Source organism: Capra hircus, chromosome 3, assembly GCF_001704415.2.
Source record: "Capra hircus breed San Clemente chromosome 3, ASM170441v1, whole genome shotgun sequence".
Taxonomy (NCBI): domain Eukaryota; kingdom Metazoa; phylum Chordata; class Mammalia; order Artiodactyla; family Bovidae; genus Capra; species Capra hircus.
The window spans coordinates 3,364,552-3,384,092 of NC_030810.1; the positions used below are offsets into that span (position 1 = coordinate 3,364,552).

Below are 19,541 nucleotides of genomic sequence, written 5' to 3' on the forward strand. Positions count from 1 at the left end.
CCTCTATAAACTTGCAGGTACAGAGTTCCAAACTAGTTCTGAATAATTTCTAAGCAGCATTGCTCTATGGCAAGTTATTTTGTTTGCCTTAATATTTTAGAAAGATTATGAATTAGACAGGAAAGATCTGTTCTTTCATGGCTTCTTGTTTCCTCTTTAGAATGAGCTATGAACTTGTGGAAAACCCGGCTGTCTGTATAAACTGATTTATACTATATCCACTAAGACTGGGAAAGCAGGTAGGAAGATGGAGAGGAGAGAAGCACGCAGCATATAGTTTGTTTAACCTGACACCACACCTGTACGGCCTGGGGAGATAGGTCACGCCTTTTTCAAACCTAAGATACACAGTTAAAATCCTGGTTTGAAAGCCAATTATAGTTTTATTGTTTTCAAACTAACCTTTTAGATAAAGCTGAACTATACTCTATGGGTTACTAACTGACAATCTCTGGGGTTTTTACTGTCTTTAATTAAATGTCTGCATGAGTATATATGTTCGAGCTGGGGGCTAGTGGGAAGACATGATGGGGGCTGAGAACAGAAGGACCACGTCATTTCCCTCTTTAATTGGATTTTCCTAGATTCTTACACGGCCTGAAAGGCACAGGGGAAGGACAGAGTGGGCGCAGTGTGGCCCAGCCGCCCCGCCTCAGGAGCTCACCGCCCTGCTCCCTGCCCTGCCCACATGCCGCTGTCTGCCTGTCCTCCTGGGGCGCTTGCAGCAAACCATGCGCAAATACTCCATAGGTAGAAAGATAGCCTCTTCACAGAGTCCCAAAGTATTTCCTTCTTGTTCTGCCTGGAAGGAAACTTTGAAGTCAAGCAATCCAGCCACTTTTAAGACATTCTTGACCAACACTAAGAAATATATTTTAGCACAACCCACTATACTCACATATAAATGTTATATATTTAAAAGAATTTGTCAAGGAGTATGTACTAACCCTTACATACTGGTTGCACAACCACTGAAGCACTGCACCCCACAAGGATCTTTCCAACTTTCGGTGGGGCTGGAGAAGGCCATCTCTCACCCTGTGTGAGACAGGCCTCTGTATCAAGCTCTCCCGAGCATCTGCCCAGACTAGGAGACCCACGTAATATTTCACTGAAGTCGTAAAAGTCCTCAGCCTTAACCAAGTGTAATGATAAAAAGTTCTAATTCCAAAAACCACTACAGTGGTCAAAGCCTTCAGACTCTGATGGTCTTGCACACCATTAAGGGCTTGGGAAGGCATCAAGGACACGTATCGCAGGAGTGAACACTGGGTGGGCAAGCCTGCTCATGAGCGAGGCCCTCAGTCAGGCCCATGTGTCGGGCGGGAAGGACCAAGCAAAGGGAGGGGACCTGGAGACATAAAGGCAGCACAGCTGTCCAGCCTTGGGCACCAGGGCCACTCACAAATAAGCACTTTCTGGATCAAAATGCTGGTACCATCACTAACAAAAATAGGACTGTCCATCACTGATTCACGTGCCTCTTCACTGGAAGGGGACATGGGACGGAATGTGTGCAGGACAAACGAGCCCTAACCAACGAATTCCTGCGGCAGTAAGGAGGGGCAGTAAGTTGGCTCCCTTCTCCTTCCCAGGGCCTTGAAAAAACCCTGCTACCTGTTTGCCCAAAATCCATGCTTATTCCTAATACACATATTAAATAGGCTTTTTGCTATGTAGAGTTATTAAAACATACAACAAGCTTCTCCATGCAATTTACTTTATAGCATTTAATGTTTGGTTGGGGATGCTATACTTACAAGGTAAATTAGCTTCAAGTTCTGCAACCTCTGTGGAAACAAAGAGATTACTGTTAATATTAGGTAATTACTCCACATAAAATCACCTGCTTTAAATTGATAATTCCCTCCAAAACACTGAAAGAAAAAAAAAATGAATTAACCAAAATCTACACTTGGGTCTGACACTTAGACTTTAAGCCATGGAGTTGCTTTCAAATACACACTGACTTGCAGGATGCCAACAAGTGCAGTCAAGGGCCCTTGAAATTTTACTTTAGTACAAATGAGAAATATTCAAAATTAACGGAAATTACCTATGGGTAAACAGTCACTAAAGCAGCTTTGAAAATCTCGTTCCCCCAAGTAGTGGAACTACTGCCCTCAAAATCTGATTTATATTTATAACTCTGCCTCTTCCAGTTTTTCCAGATTCGTCTTCCCGCGAGGGCTCGCCCAGTTTGCGCTTGAAGTTTTCCAGTAATAGAAGATGCTCTGCCTCCCGCCGGGGCCGTGCAGCGCTGGCCCCGCCATCTGTGGGTGCGCCGATGCCCAAGGGAGCCTCCTCTCGAGGCGACGCTCCTCAGCCCCAGCGCTCTCCTCTGGCACTCTCCATCAGGCATGCACTTGGCGCTCAGGCCCAGCACCGCTCTGCCAGGATGAAGCTGCAAAGCCCCCACCAACCGGGCAGGCAAGCCAGGCAAGTAGCCTGTGCTCCTGACATATCTGAAGCTTTCCCTCAAAGGCACAGCTTTAGAAAGGGCAAAGTGGGGGCCAGGGCACCTGTGAGGTGGGTGCTCCTGACAGGCAGGGACAGCTAGCAGGCCCGAAGTGAGGCAAATGGAAGGATGGGCCAACTGTGGGGGTGCGGCTGGGGGCCACTGAGGGGGAGGGCGATGGAGGTGGGACAGAGGGAGTGAAGTCTGGGCTCATGACCAGGGCTGGGAGTCCCTGCAGCCATGCCACCTGAGAGCATGAGGCCCACAGAGGGGAGAGGCTGGCAAGAAGAAAGGCCTCTGGCAGAAAGCAGAGGACAGGAGCAGGGACAGCCACCAGCGGAAGTGCAGGAGCGATTCAGCAGAGGGCACACTGGTCCGGTGGAAGGAGGGGGTTGAGGCCCGAGGGAGAGCCCGGGATGTGGGTCAGACCCTGTGGAGTGCATCCAAACCAGGAGGAAGGTAAGTTGGAAGATGGAAACCAGACTACAAAACACGAAGGAGCAAATAACTCCTTCAAGTGAGGAGGTGGGAGGGGACGGGGGGGAGGGAGGGGACCCGATGTTTGCAGAGTTGCGTGCATTCGTGGGAAGACCTCTTCAGCTGCTAAGCCATATCTGAGTCTTTGTGACCCCATGGACCGCAGCACGCCAGACTTTCCTGTCCTTCACCGTCTCTGGAGTTTACTCACATTCATGCCCACTGAGTCGGTGATGTCATCCAACCATCTCATTCTGAGGCTGAGGGTTTAGGGAAGAGCCAGGCCTCTGGTTTCAGCTAGTTGACAATCTGGGTAGAGACAGTTGGCCCACTAGACGTATTAGCTCTGGGGTCCAGGCATTTGGGATAGGTAACCAGGAAAGTGAGGTGGGGCAGGGGAGGGAGGAGCCAAGAAACGAAACAAGGGCAGTCTGGGATCACATGCAAGCCTGAGGTCTATCCTCCGGGCAGTCCTGTGCTGTGGTGCGTGAGAACATTCGCACTTAAAACAAAATGCTGCTGACCCGCTACGGTTCATTGGCACCATCCTTATCAGGCCCCTGAGGGCCTTTCTTTCTGATTGGTGCACTCTGGCCCTGCCATGGGCTTCCCTGGGAACTCAGCTGGTAACGAATCAGCCTGCAATGCAGGAGACCCTGGTTTTGATTCCTGGGTCAGGAAGACCCCCTGAAGAAGGGACAGGTTCCCCCTCCAGGCCTTCCACAGAGCAGGGCACTGGGCAAAGGAATGCTCTGGCGCGGCTCACACGGGCCTTCTGACCAGGCCGGGGTCAAGGGCCTGCTCCAGCGGTGCACACAGGGCATTCATTTTATCACAAAAGCACACATCTGACCAAATGAGTTATGTATATTAATCACTTCTAAATAAACATCGTCCATATAATGAAATCTATGTGGTTTTAAGGCAAATAATATTTATATATTTATTATATTATTAGCTTTTGGTTGACCCTTTGGTTGGCCCTTTGGAGAGACTGAGCTGCCCCCTGGGACCCGGTTTTCTCTGGCACGCTTATTCTGGCTGCTGTCATAAGAGCTCTGGTCGTCAGTTTTACATAAGCCCAATGAAACAGAAGACGTGCCCAGAGGACGTGAAAGGGGGCCACATGACAGAAGGGAAATACTTGAGAAGACAGGCTGGCACCAAGGAACAGGGAAGAGGTGAGGTCTGGGCGCAGAAGGGCAGAGAGGCGCTGGCCAGGGCATCGTGTTGACCGAGCAACAGAACAGACCCTGCACACAGGGATGGGGTTGGGGGGACGAGAGGCTCTTGGCCAAGGACGCCTCAGGCAGCGCAGGGATTCTCCGCCATGACTGCACACAATTATCTAGGGCGTACAATCCACGTAGTGTAAACAGACCAACCTCAAGTGTACAGTTCAGCAACTCTTAGTAAAATTTGGAGCTGTGCATCCATCCCCACAATCTAGTACCTGCTGAGCAACCCTTCGCCCCCTCATCCAGACCAATTACACTGAAAAGCCTGGGTGGGGCCGAGACCACTTATTATTATTATATTATTATTATATCTTATATTATTATTATATTATTATATATATTATTATATTATTATTATATCTTATTATTCTCTCCAACTGTAGGAAGCCGCTGTAGGCTATTCTGCCAAGCTATAACATCTACACACAGCTATTTTCATAGACGGATTTAATAATTTCACATCGTGGTCTAGACTCAAACTCCGAAGAAGAGTGTCACGCCTGCACTTCCCCATTCAGTGTAACTCCCTCAGGGAAGGAAGGAGAGGGCCAGGGAGGGCAGCCCCCAGACCCAGTCCAGTGATGACCACAACCACAGTCAGGGCCTCTGGTCCAAGAACCAGTGTGTGCAAGAAACATGACCTTAGAGGCAGAAGGGTTTCATTAAAGAAGCTGGACACTTTGGTCCGGCCCAGTACAGAAGATAAATGAACTACAACGTAGTGTTCCTCTCAGGGAGGGGTCACAAATGACACCTGCACACTTCCAATGAGGGCAAACAGTAATTCACTAACAGCAACAGCAATTAACTCAGAAAGTGCTGAGCCTCTAGGTTGTGTCCAACTCTTTTTCACCCCCATGGACTGTAACCCACCAGGCTCCTCTGTCCATGCAATTTCTCAGGCAAGAATACTGGTACAAGTTGCCATTTCCTTCTCCAGGTGATCTTTCCAACATAGGGATTGAACCTGAGTTTCCTGCACTGAAGGCGGATTCTTTACCACTGAGCAAGCAGGGAAGTCCAATTAACTCAGAATTCACATACAAAAAGGCTATGACCAAAGAAACGAGCGATCTGCTTTACACGCCTGAAAGGCCTCTTGGCAGAGCAGCAGTCCTGCCCTGCTTGAAGGACACTCACTACCCCCACCTGGAAGGTACCAAGAAGTTAGATATTTGTAAACTGCCAGAGTCTTGCCTATTCCAAAGATGCCAACACCTCTCTGGCTCACCAGCCCAGCTTTTGGAGAGATACCTGGCACCTTGCACAATTAAGTGGCTGCACAACTTCCTCCTGAGAAATTAGACTCTTTTCCTTTCTAACTAAAGACCAAACCACAGAGCCCACTTGAAGCACAACTGCACTGAAATGTCAGATTATAAAATCCACCCATTACCACAACGGCCCCCACACAGCATGGACCCCCTCCTGCTGTGGGCTGCTCACAACAGTGCTCCAGCTGCTTCCGCACTGCCCGCCCCTGGAACCTGCATGTTGTCCACGGTGGGGGCTGTACATTCCGATCTGGCCCTGGGACCCTAGTCCCTGGGCCTGAGCTTGGCACACATGGGGTGTCTGGGAAATGCCCACCGAACAAGCACACTTCCAGCAGAGCGGCAGCACAGCGCGGACGCCCTGAGGCATGAGGAGCCTCATTCTTCACACAGCTGGCGACCGAGCCGTTCCCAAGGTGTAGTGGGCTGAGCTGAGTCCCCTGCCCACATTCATATGCTGAAGCTCTAAACTCACGTGATGGTATAAGGTGGGGCCTCTGGGATGTAATTAGGGTTAAATGAGGTCATGTGGGTGGGGCCCTCATGATAAGATTAGTGCCCTTACAAGCCAGGAAGCCCTCCCTAGGAACTCAATCTGCCAATGCCCTGGCCTTGGCCTTCCCCGTGTCCAGACCCCCCCACCCCCACATCTGTGCTGTTCTATCATGGTAGCCTGAGCTGACTAAGACCAAGCCCAATCACAACTGCCAATGGTTCTTGGCAGGAGCCAGTTCCTGTCAAGAAACCCAGACAGGACAGCTGTGCCCTCTGACCCAGGCAGGGCTGGCAGCTGCTGCCCAGATGACTTGATTACCTCTTCTTACCTCGATCACCCATATTTCTTAGGTTTCTCAATCTAGGACTTTATCTCTTAGCTTCCTGTCTGTCTTTACGCCTTATGTGCCTCTTCTGCACTGCCAGTGTTCACGAACAGTGCCCTTATGGGCAGACACCGGCCCCAAGGGCATCATCCCACTCCCAGAGATGGCACTGCCACAGCTGAGGCCAAGCCACTTCCACTCAGTCTAAGGGCCCTCCGGCAGCACACTGCAGAAAGCAGGCCCACAGGAGAGGAGTCAGGGCCACACCACACTCTGGGGCAGCAAGGATGTAACCCTGAAAACCAGCAGAGTCTGCAGCAGAGACTGCTCTGGATGGGAGTGGAGCCCCACGCCATCCGACCACCCACTCTCAGCATGAGCAGACAAAGCTGACTGGAACCCTCATTCCTCTTGCACAGATCCTCCCCACTCCCACCGGCCCCACCACCCCCAGATCCAGGGCTATTTAGGGCTATTTGGCAAGCCCAAGGGGGCTGCCACATTCCCAGGCAGTTTCACTGGTGTTTAAAACCCTGTAAGAAAGCATTAAAGGGGAGCCATGGGCCACCACCTTACCCCATGTTAGTAGGGCTCCTCCTCTCTGGGCCACTGCCCTAGTTTTTTTTAAACACATTCTGTAACACGTAGCCCACAGCTTCACATGCTGCTAAATGCTCTGGACACTCTGCCAGCATGGCCAGCCAACCCCGAGCCCACCTCCAGAGTCCTGGGCAGGGCTGGCAAGGACAGAAAAGCTCTGGGGAACAACAAATGCTTCTCTCTCGCCCATTCTTCCAGGAAGCGCCCTGGACCAGAGCCCTCCCTACACCACCACAGCGCTGGACTGCTCCGGTGGCACAGAAGCACTCAACCAGGGAGGCCACACGTGGCCCCTTGTGGGGATACCTGCACCTTGGATGTTGGAAAGCCCACGCATGTGGGCAGCCAGGCCCCTGGGCTCAGCAAGCCAGGCCAAGAGCACAGAGAGCCGCCACAGCCACGGCAACAGGAACACCAGTGGCCACATGGGGCACAGGGGCTGAGGGGACGAAGGCTGCAGAATCAGTCCCTGCAGTTCCCGACTCCAGACCTGGCCCTGAACTCAGTCAGCTCAACTCCAAATCCCCACATCTAGCAAACGCCTCCGACCAGCCTGCCTGGAGCCCCTAGAGGTCTTCAGGGGTCACTAACAGGCGGCTGGCACACACCGGGCACTAAAATCTTTGTCAAGAGAATAAGTCAAAGGACAGGGAGACACACTGACGTGTTCCCATTATGTGAGAAGTAAGCTTCAGAAAGACAAGAAAGTAGGCCATTCTGCCCAGAGGCTTTCCTGGGAGGTGGGGGCATCATCAGACTCAGAACTAATGGACCCAGTGGAGCCACAAAAGCCCATCAGAAAGCAGCGCCCTGCCCTGTGGCTGAGGACACAGGGTACGGCCCCCAGCCAGGCCCAGACCTGAGCTGGGGCCAGCAGGAAATGCAGACCCAACACTCTCCCCCCAGCTCCCCAGGACTCAGGAAAGACAGTCTTTGCCCAGAAACACTCAACTGCGCTACCTCAGGGACTGCTGTCGCAAGCACCTCTCCAGTTCCAGACTGGAGGCTGTCCCTGAGGGTGACCTGAGGGGTGCAAATGAAAAGCTGGTGTGGCCCAGGGGCCAGCATGACAGAGGCCTCATGCTGGCCAGCTGCTCCAAGGCAGGCCCCGGCGCTTCCAGGGACAGCCGGCTACACCTGTCACCTTCTGAACCAGGCCCACAATTCTTTAGTTGTGCAGCCACCACTGGCCCTCACCACTGGGGACAAGTGTCCCTGTCAACCTCCAACCTCCCACGTTAACCCCACAGCCATCTGCACCAGGCAAGATCCCCTACCGTGTAAGGTCATCCAAGCACGACAACAGACCAGCTAAAAAAATATTTTTGCCTGGAAGCGTCTGTGGTCTCTCCTCTGGGATATGGGGTACACGGCCCAGATGCCCTCTCAGTGAGGGCTGACAGCAGACGGCCTTCCTTTCTCAGTCCCTCCAGGAACCATAAGCTGCACAGAGCCCTTGCCTCGGGCCAGACTGGTTGACACAGAGCAGGAAGGCCTGACCGTCTCACCGGTCAGGCAGGAGCAGGAGCAGACAGACAGGCCCTTGTCTGTCCTGGGGCCTTCCATCAGAGCTCTCCCTCCCCCTGCTCCTGCTTGCTCCACCACCCTCCAGAGGGCTCACCCTTTAATAACTTCATGGCACACCAAACTCCCCACTTCCAGGAACTCAGCACATACTACTGAGTCCCACAGACACATTAACACACTTTCTACAACTTATTGATCCTCACGAGTATCACTTTCACATGAGCCAGAAGCAAAGCCACAGCCCCGGGTGACTGTCCTGACTGCAGCAATCCTGCTGAACGCAGACAACCAACCTACTTTTTTCCAAGCCCCAAAAGAGGAGTTTCACCTAGAAGGGATTTTTGCAATTATCACCCCTCCAAGGACCTCACCAGGCCCACAGGAGCCATGGCCTCCACCAGACTTCACTTCCACCATCAGAAATCCCCAGAATGAAGGCTGTGGTCACATCTAACCAGGAGAAGCAGTGCTTCAGGTGTGGACCAAGCAATCATCACCCTTCAGAGAATCCTCTATCAGGCACCTCTTGCCACAGCTTCCCCTCTCAGGACAGGCCCACCCTTCCTCTCCACCTACCCCACATCAGAAGCCCAAACTACTCACCACTCAGTCAGCCTGGCCCGCCCTGGCCTGGCTGCCCCCCGAGACTGAGGGAGAGAGCAGATCACACGAGGGCCACGTTACTCTGAGCTCTGCTGCACAAACACCCATCAACTGCAAGTGCTTTGGGGCCCAGAACCCTAATAACCCCCAGTGTTTCTGGGAGAATGAACTGGTGGCCTCACGAGGACGTTCCGCACCTCTCCCTGATGAGGCTCACATGAAAGGACCTCAACCCAGCCTGTCAACCCAGCCAAAGACATCTCCTGTCCTAGGACCTGGGGCAGAGTCCAGTGCTATGGGCCTCAATGGGCTCCCTTGGGCTGTGTCAGGCCCTGGAGTCACCTGAGGGTTCCCAAGGGAATCCCTGAGCAGGAGAAGGTGTGGTGGAGACTTTGTGCCTCCCTGAATTCTCTTTTCTGTGGACTGGCACTTCTGTTCTGCTCCTTCAGGTTCTGCTTGCAAGGTCTGCTCCCCAAGTGCCTGCCCTACCCCAAAATGTGGGTCTGGCTGTCTTGCTACAATAAAGCTGAAACCTGGGCAAGTTTTTGAACCCCTCTAAACCTTAGCTCCAGTTGTAAACTGAACCACTCACCTGGCAAGGCTTAGTGAAAGTCAAACAAGCACTGCCCTACAAAGTCCCCAGCAGAGGGCCTGGCCCCAAGTGCTCAGTGGACAGCAGCTGCCATCAGCCATGAGGAGGAGGTGGAAAGAAGGTGGCATCATCTACTGTGCCAGTGCCCACCCACAACTGCTCAGCTACAACCCCCCTCATATCAACTCCCTGGCATTAGAACACCCTCCCCTTGAAGGACCATAACCTCAAGCATCAAACCCCTTCCCTGGCTTGTTTGTCTGGCTCCTGGCTTCCTTTGTGGATGGAACCCTAGAGCCAGCAGCCAGGAAAGTCTTACCAGGCCTTCCAAGTAAGGGGCTACAGCCAGGCCCCACCCTCAGTTCCCACAGGGTAAACTTCCTGCATTGTGACAAACCGCAGTCCACGCACTCCCTGACATAGCAAGTACTATCAAAATGTCAAAAACGATCCTTACTCCATCTTTAGCCCATCATCCTCCAGGCTGGGAGAGCCAGAGTTCAGTCAGGACTCAGAGGCAGAGAGAAAGCAGGGACGAGGGCACCACCTATCTCCCTGAACCCGACGCCTCTGTTCACAGGCTCAGCGGTGCTTTGTTTCCGAGAAGGCCCAGCACGGAGCACTCACGCATGCCAGGTCTCCCTGATCAGATCTGTTCCTGGACATGCAAACGCCAGGAACCCCCACGGTGTCCACCTAATGCAAAATGAATCAGGCGGTTCTAACAAGTTCCTTAACACTCTGTGCTTCCTGGAGCCTCACACTTACAAAATGTAAACATGTGTCTCAAAGTAAAAAAGTGCTGCCAGCTATAAGGTCCTTCAAAGAAGAAACCGTTTCTTCTTCTTCTGTGGGTCTCATGATCCTGGGAAACTGCCTTTTGCACTCAAGAGTTGCAGCTCTGTTCAGTCACTAACCACACAAGTTTCTCACACACACACACATATCCATCCGCACATACACACCCCCCACACTACATAACCCTTCTCCAACACTACACAGCTCTAGGACACCTTTATTAATTCTGTGAAGAAAATCAATTTTGCACAAGGCTCTCCTAAGGCTGTGATTTGAATAAGAGAAGGACCCTAAGAAATTACCCTCCCTCTAAGGATGAGTGAGATCCTCTGGGGCCGAGGAGTCCAGGAGAAGGGCCGCCCCCCCAACACCTAAGACGCCACTGAGACCAGTCATGGGTCTGCTGTCCCTGGCGCCTTACTCCTTCCACGAGCACTCTGGTGGCCCCTGCAGAGAACACGCCGAGTGTGTCAGATACACCACAGTCCTAATACCATTTTCCTGCCATCGGCATTCCTACAGTGTGTGCACCGTGCAAAGTCCTTCTGTTGCAAGTGATGAGAAATCATGTTTAAAAATATTTTCAAACAAGTATTTCTATTTAGCAGCAACAGGCTGCTTCGTAACCCCAAAGAGCCACGTGCCAGACATCGTTTTGTTGTGGGATATAAACACAGCTCACCGGGTGGCCCTTACCTTTAACAAGCAGCCTGTCCCTCACAGACACCCGCCGAGTGGAGTCAGAGGCTGTGGCTGACGCCCGGGACCCTTTGAGACCATCATCCCGCTTCAGCTTGCTTGCCAGCGTCAGCATCACTGCTGCCTTTTTCCTGAAAGGCCAAAGGCAGGTTAAGCACCCATCTCCAGACACTGAGACAATGATGTAAGGTGATTTTTAATTTTTTCCCAGAATTCAGTTGTAGAAAAATGTAGCATGTAAGATAGATTAACAAGACTGCATTCCTCCATAACGAATTTGGGTAATCTCTATGTCTCTCTAAATCTAATTTTTTAAAGTGTGACTGAAAAATCTGAAAGGAGAGCCAAGCATTTAACAGCCACTGAGCAGCAGGCCCTGGGATGTGGAGCTCATGCCTAGGGCAGCCTCCACTGACAGGTCCCACATGGGCCCAGCACTGTTCACTGCCCTCCCCTGCTGCGGGGACCGTGCCTCTGAGGGTGTGGCCCCAGTGTCTGGCCCATCGCAGACCGAGGGGAGAGTCCGCCCCTGGTGAGGCGGGAGCACCGCAGTGCTTTCTTCCCTCCTTCGATAAGGGTGTGGCATTTTCACATTTGTGTACGTTGTGCTGTACTCACACTGGAAGGCAACAGCAACTTAATCAAGTTATAATTATGCCCCAGACTACATCCTTTTCACTTGGCTGCTTCCAGCCCACTTGTGTTTCAGGTTCCCTCCCGGACAGCTCACTGGGAAGGACAATAAAAACCAAGCATGGGTGATGCACCTGACTACTTGGGAGGAAGGACTTAAGTGTCAGCAGTGTTTACAGACACAACTGTCCTCCAGCATCGCCTTCCTTATGTACACAAATTGCCGTTCCTGACGGGCCGCCTGACTCCTCCTGCACGCTTTACCAGTCACAGAGGAATTCTGGAACATCTGACTGAGGACAAAAATTGATCACCAGCTCAGTATTTTCATAATTTCCTTTGTTGTTTTAATATCATTTCCTTGCAATATCACTCTGATCATTTCCAAGAGAAAATGATCCAGAATTTCCAGATTAAAAATTTAAACCTATGTAAGGAAAGAACTTAGTTTGAGGCCAAGACCCTGAAAGCCAAACTATAAGAATAACTCTCTCCCTCCAAAAGTCGTATCTTTTGGAGAGGGATATGGCAACTCACTCCAGTATCCTTCCCTGGAAAATCTCATGGACACAGGAGCCTAGTAGGCTGCAGTCCATGGGGTCACAAAGAGTCGGGCATGCCTGAGCGACTAACACTCAAGTAATATCTTGAGCCAGTTTAATCCAGTCCCTCACTTTTCACATCATCATCTGTGTATCTCCCCACCCCACAAAGACTGTAAGATTTTCTATTATCAACACAATATATTGAATATGCTCTTCTGAATTACACAGGACCTATCACTCACCTAATCCCTTTAGAAACCATTGGTCTCAATGCTTCAAGAGACAGTTCTATTACACATCAGCACTCATGAGCTCCTAGAATATCAGCTCTGGGAAGGACCCCTTCCCCTCACTCCCACTTTTTCATGGATGTGGATTCTGGAACAGCTGGGGCCTGGGATCTGGATCGTGTGGGGCCACTCAGGTTCTAGAAGAGGTCACCATAGAAACACTGGTTTCCCCCGAGTAGATGATGGGGATGTTTCTATCCTGAAGGTGGTGATGGTTCCAGAGCTATATACACACATCAAGACTGATCAAATCATATGATTTAAACACGTACAGTATAGTGGACTTCCATTGTACCTCGACAAAATTGGTCAAAATGTGATACCAAGCCATCACTAGTTTCCTTATTCCCACTATACCATGCCGTCTCCTCAGGTGGACCTACAGAGAGGATATAACCGTTTAACTCACATCTCAGCTTCACCCAGGGTGGGGGACTATCGCTTCAGCTTACAAAGCAATCTCACGACGGAGGGCTGGGGTGGCGTCAGGAATATTTGTGGGCTCTAGCCCACAAGCTACCAGGGACAGCAGCACCATCTACAGCCTGGGGCTCCTGGTCGCCCCCCACCTCCCCCAGGCCCACTCCAGGGAGCCTGTCATTACTCCCTCAAGCAGATCTGGATCCCAAAGCAGTGTCAGCCTCCTGACCAAACCCACTGCCAGGCACCCAGACTTGAGGACATCAGTCTTGCCACATCCACAAGGCGGCCTGATGATGCGCCAAGATCTCCGTCTATCACAAAGTCCACTTGGTTTTTAAACTCTAGCTGACCTTGGTAACACAAACATGGCAAACAATAAAAGCACAGCCTGTGTAAACAGAGTTCGGTGGGCAGTACCCTAGGAAAGTCATAATAAAGAGCCCAGTGGAAGAGTGGGTCCCAGGGCACACGACTGGCCCACACCCAGCTCCCTGCAGACCTGCACTGAAGGGGCTGCTCAGAGCATCCGGCAGGACCGACTGACACACAAAAGGCTCACACCAAGATGTTTCTGTGTCGCTCAGCCTGTGGACTCTGCTTAATCATCTCACACTCCTACCCCCACACTAAATTCTTCTCTGTGGGCAGAGTATGCCCCATACGCAATTCCATTTAGAGTCAGATTCCTGGTTTTCGATATTCAACAAGTTTGTGACCCTTAATAAAAGACACTGGGCTCTGATTAAGCAAGATATAAAAACTGTGATGTCCTGTTTTTCCATAGAAGACAAAACATATTCTGAACATTCTAAGAAATCTAATTATATAATGAACACCTATTTCTCCATCATCTGCATCATTTTCATACAACACTTTAGGGACAAACCAAAGGTCTAATTTCGGCATGTTCCATAGCTGTTAATTTAACTCTGTGCAAAGAGATATGAATGAAAATAAATTATTCAAGCTGTCAGGTTAACTGAACACCTGTGGTTTGCTTCAGAATTCTCTTTTCCTTCGTCAATATGCTTCACCCTTTGAAGACCTGGTTTAAAACTAAAATTTCCCTTTCACAAAAAATTACACTTTGACCATGGCAGCATTTTCAGTAACAAATCAATTACACCGAATAGCACACTCAGTCTCTAAATTCCTTAAGTTGTAACTGGCCCATTTAAGTTCTTCCTCTGGGTAGGACTTTATTGCAACTGTTCAAAGATTTTTATGTGCTACTTACTGTGGTTTAGTTGCTAAGTTGTATTTGACTCGTTAGCAACCCCAGGGACTGTACCGATCAGGCTCCTCTGTCCACAGGACTTCTCAAGGCAAGAATACTGCAGTGGGTTGCCATTTCCTTCTCCAGGGGATCCTCCCAACCCAGGGATCGAACCTCAGTCTCCTGCATTGCGGGCATTGTCTTTACCACTGAGCCACCAGGGAAGCCCCTGTGCTGTTTACTAGGCTCACCATCAAGAAGTATTTACTCAGCGTTCTGGCCTGCAGTGGCAAAATCAGGCCAGGCCACCTGTACAGCAGGGGCCAGTCAGCTCCTGGGGTGGAGTACTCCTTACCTAGAATTCTTCCTGCCTTGGCAGAGTCCCAATCTGAGTGTAAAAGATGGAACTGCATGTCACTAGGGGTCAACCAACTCCACAGTCAAAAAGGGACCCAGATCAGGACATAAAAAGGTCCACACCGCACCGTCCTCCTTCGGAAGGCCAGGGCCCAAGGAACCCACCCACCTGGCTTAGTGGTTGGCTGCCTGATAACCTTTGGAGTCCAACCCTTTTATCTGGAGCGATAAACCGGCCTCCCCCTGCCCTGCCTACTACCCGAGGGGCAGTTTGTCCAGGTGGAGGTCCTCAAGCCCGGTACCAGTTAACCTGCTGGTGATTCTTGGAACATCTCCCCCACATGGGCCCTTCCCCTGCCTCATCCCCTTACCGGCCTGGAACCCTCCGTACAAGGTAGATGGGCCTCCTCCCTGTTCCTCAGCGACACCTCGCTCATTTCTGGAAGCTTCTGCTCAATCTGACATCCCGGTCTGGATGCCCTGCCTCCCCTCACCACCTCATCCCGCTTCTTCCTTCGGATAACCAATGACTATGCAGCAGATTCCTGCACCTCCTCCAAGAAGCCTTCTCCCGCCACTCCGAAACCGTCCCGACCCGACTTGGGAGCTGGGGGGAGGGCAGAGGGGCGGGCCCGATCCCGCGTATGACAGATGAGGGAACCGAGACCCGGGGCGAGGAGGGCCACACCCAAGACTCCACAGCAGCCGGGACTCAGCGGCCTCAGGGATGGGTCCAAGATATCCTCCCCTCACCCTCTGCCCCGGGAAGACCCTCCAAACCGGCCACAGTCGCCCCCAGTGGGAAGCCGCAGGCACGCCGGCGAGGCGGGCGCCCGGCTACTCCGCACCCTCAGGGGCGCCCCCCAACTCCCTGGCCTAGCCCGATTCCCCCGGACGTCGGGAGTCCGGCTGCCAGCGTCCGAGTCCCGCCGCCTCCAGCCACTTTGGACCGGTGACCTTGAGCCAGCTGGGCGCTGCGTTTCCTCGCGGACAATGAGGCTCGCAGCTTCCCCCCCGAGACGGCGGGCGAGAGAGGGGGGCCGCGGCGTGCCCCCAAAGCCCGGGCTCGGGCAGGCTTGTCCGTGGAGCCCAGAGGCCGCCAGCGCCGCGGCCCCGCACTCCCCAGCCCGCGCCCCGCGGCGCCCGCCGGCCCTCCGGCCCCCGACAGCGCCCGGCCGGGAGGAGAGGAGCGGCGCGGCCTGAGGCGGCCCCGCGGCCGCCCGCCCGCCGGGTGCACCGGCGCCGAGGGAGCCAAGCCACCCTCCTGCGGCCGCCGGCCGCCCGCCGCAGGGCCGCGCTCTTCTCACCTGGGCACCCCGAGACAGGCGAGGCGGGCCCGGCGCCCAACACCATGCCCCAGCCGGCCGGCGGCAGCGAGACGCGGCCCCTCACAGCCAGCACCGGCTCCGGACGGCGGGACCGGAAGTGGCGGGGCGGGGACTCGGCCGCTCTCGCCTGAGGCGGCGGCGGCGACGGCGGCGACTGCAGCGGGCTCTTTAAAAAAAAAATTCAAAGGCCTGAAGAACTTTATTTGGAGCCTGACACAAGAACAGCAGTGTGCACTGCGGCCGATGGGGCCTCGCTCATTGGCTGAGGGGCGGGCACTGATTTTGCGACCCTCGCTGATTGGCCAGTGGCGACAGGGGGGCGGGTCGCCCAGTCAGTTCCCGAGCCTGCGCGCCAGAGCTCCTGGGACCCGGAGCTGTGTTCCTGCCTCCATTCATTTGGTCCCGTGCTGGGTCTGGGCCTGCGGCTGCGGATCTTCACGCGGCGTGGGCCGCTGGGGCGGCCAGGCTGATGCTGACTCCTCGGTGGATGGGGCGCCCGCTGTACGCCCATCAGCGTGCTCAGAATGCAGAGGAGCGGCCCAAAGCCGGTCGGGAGTGACCCGGGGCGCGGCTGTCTCAGACCTGCAGCTTCCAAACTCCCTGGTGTGCTCCTGGGGCCCGCAGTAGAATCGGTGGGCCCTTTCCTGTTGCCCTACGTTTTTTTATTCCTTCTTTCATCGCTTCATTTCAGTTCAGTTCAGTTCAGTTCAGTCGCTCAGTCGTGTCCGACTCTGCGACCCCATGAATCGCAGCATGCCAGGCCTCCCTGTCCATCACCAACTCCCGGAGTTCACTCAGACTCACGTCCATCGAGTCAGTGATGCCATCCAGCCATCTATCTCACCCTCTGTCGTCCCCTTCTCCTGCCCCCAATCCCTCCCAGCATCAGAGTCTTTTCCAATGAGTCAACTCTTCGCATGAGGTGGCCGAAGCACTGGAGTTTCAGCTTTAGCATCATTCCTTCAAAGAACACGCAGGGCTGATCATCAGAATGGACTGGTTGGATCTCCTTGCAGTCCAAGGGACTCTCAAGAGTCTTCTCAACACCACAGTTCAAAAGCATCAATTCTTTGGTGCTCAGCTTTCTTCACAGTCCGACTCTCACATCCATACATGACCACTTGACTAGACGGACATTTGTTGGCAAAGTAATGTCTCTGCTTTTGAATATGCTATCTAGGTTGGTCATAACTTTCCTTCCAAGGAGTAAGTGTCTTTTAATTTCATGGCTGCAGTCAGCATCTGCAGTGATTTTGGAGCCCAAAAAGATAAAGTTTGACACTGTTTCCACTTTTTCCCCATCTATTTCCCATGAAGTGATGGGACCAGATGCCATGATCTTAGTTTTCTGAATGTTGAGCTTTAAGCCAACTTTTTCACTCTCCTCTTTCACTTTCATCAAGAGGCTTTTTAGTTCCTCTTCACTTTCTGCTATAAGGGTGGTGTTATCTGCATATCTGAGGTTATTGGTATTTCTCCCGGCAATCTTGATTCCAGCTTGTGCTTCTTCCAGCCCAGCGTTTCTCATGATGTCCTCTGCATAGAAGTTAAATAAGCAGGGTGACAACATACAGCCTTGATGTACTCCTTTTCCTATTTGGAACCAGTCTGTTGTTCCATGTCCAGTTCTAACTGCTGCTTCCTGACCTGCATATAGGTTTCTCAAGAGGCAGGTCAGGTGGTCTGGTATTTCATCACTTACTCTTTTTGAAAGTACTTACTTTAAAAAATCTGTTTCAAATTGTTCTAATTTCTAGCTTCTTCATTTCAGTTGCTCCGTCGTGTCCGACTCTTTGCGACCCCCATGGACGGCAGCACGCCAGGCCACCCTGTCCATCACCAACTCCCGAAGCTTACTCAAACTCATGTCCATCGAGTCGGTGATGCCATCCAACCATCTCATCCTCTGTCGTCCCCTTCTCCTCCTGCCCTCAATCTTTTCCAGCATCAGGGTCTTTTCCAATGAGTCAGTTCTTTGCATCAGGTGGCCAAAATATCAGAGCTTCAGCTTCAGCATCAGTCCTTCCCATGAATATTCAGGACTGATTTTCTTTAGGATTGACTGGTTGGATCTCCTTGCAGTACAAGGGACTCTCAAGCTTCTTGAGTACACACTATTTTCTTGTCCCTTTGAGTCCTGTTGTAGTTGGTAACAGGCACTGTGGCGGGGATGTGCAGGGCTCCTGGAGGAGTGAGCCATCTGAGAGAAGAGGTTCACCTCGTGGACAGGGAATAAACGGCCAAAAAGTTAGAATTTTATTTTCAGAAGCCCCATTGAGAGGCGTTAGGGGGTGGTGTGACAAGATCAAGTTTCCTTTCTAAAAGAGGCTTCTGGTTCTGAGAGCTGGTGGAAGAGGGGACAGGCAAAGAGGAAACCTGGGTCAGCAAGACCAAAGAAAAAAATTCATGGTGTCACTTCTGTTTGGGGATAGTTTCCTCCTTCTTTACCCTAATTTTTTTTTTTTTAAGCTTAGACATCACTTTCTCAGAGAGGGCTGAAAGCTGGGGAGGCGCAAGTGCCCCTCTGTGACTTTGCTGAAGCTCTGAGCTTCCTTGTTCCTGGTGGGCAGGGCCAGTGCCTGTTTCCATCAGCTCCTTTTCTGTTTCCCATCGTCTGACCCTCCTCCCCCGTCCTGACATGTAACAGGTACCAGATAAATACTACCCGAGGTTGTTGCAGGAGTCCTGGAGAGAGAAGATAAGGCCTTGAAGCAAGGCAGCAAGTGAAGGTGCTGTGGGCTGGCCTGGGTACTTGTCTTGCTGAGGAGCACTCTACAGGACGGCCTGAGCACACACAGGCCCATGGTGGCCACACCTCACCAATGCAGATAAATGAAGCCATTCCTAACTCCATTTCATGAGGCTGCCTCATGCCTTCATCTGAGCCTTATTTAGGGACTTGGTTGATTCCTATAATCTTCACAACAAGCTAATGAAACAGGTGTTTTATTATCTCTGCTTTGTAGATGAGAAAACCAAGGCACAGACGTCATCTACCTGCCCAGGTGCAGCTGGGGGTCTGCCCTCAACCCGTGCACCATGTCCCTTAGGTGTCAGGTGCTGCCATCGGCCAAGAGAAGGGCAACGCTGGCCCTCCTGCTTCCTAGAGAAGCAATTGGTTTTCATCCATAATCCCTTCAGAACCAAACTTTCACTAACTTCAGTACAAAAGACTTAGAAGACAAGATATACATGTGGAATCAATCTGAGGAGGAAACTGGAAGCCTGGCTTCTAGCTCTTAGTGGCTCTGAGTCTTGGCCTCTGGGGACTGGCCTTGTCCTACCAGATGCTTCTGTGTAGCTGGGGCCTGGCCTCAGATACCTCTTTACAATCCAGGCTATGGAAGGGCAGTCGCTTCCCTCCCAGCCTTCCGCGTGTGCATGTGTGTGCAATTGCCAGTGTGTGCACATGCCCGTGTGTGCATGTGGGCACGCGTGTGCACATGCCCGTGTGTACGCGCATGTGTGTGCAATCGCCTGTGTGTGCACATGCCCGTGTGTGTGTGCATGTGGGCACGCATGTGCACATGCCCGTGTGTGTGCATGTGGGCACGCATGTGCACATGCCCGTGTGTGTGCATGTGGGCACGCATGTGCACATGCCCGTGTGTGTGCATGTGGGCACGCATGTGCACATGCCCGTGTGTGTGTGTGCATGTGGG

At 52.4% G+C, this 19,541-nt stretch overlaps 1 protein-coding gene across 3 annotated transcripts in view; it reads right to left on the reverse strand.

Moving 5' to 3' along the window:
• Positions 1 to 15,992, reverse strand: part of UBE2F (ubiquitin conjugating enzyme E2 F (putative)) — a 45,797-nt gene extending 29,805 nt beyond the window's left edge. For 2 of the 3 annotated variants that reach the window (XM_018040378.1, XM_018040392.1), the window contains exons 1-3: positions 15,859 to 15,992; positions 11,085 to 11,218; positions 1,761 to 1,790 (exon numbers count right to left, since the gene is read on the reverse strand). In XM_018040378.1, the coding sequence (XP_017895867.1) occupies positions 1,761 to 1,790; positions 11,085 to 11,202 (148 nt within the window). In that variant the 5' untranslated portion in view covers positions 11,203 to 11,218; positions 15,859 to 15,992. Of the gene's footprint in view, positions 1 to 1,760; positions 1,791 to 11,084; positions 11,219 to 14,922; positions 15,078 to 15,858 lie in introns of those variants that run through there. The other variant, XM_005678770.3, reaches the window with a different exon arrangement.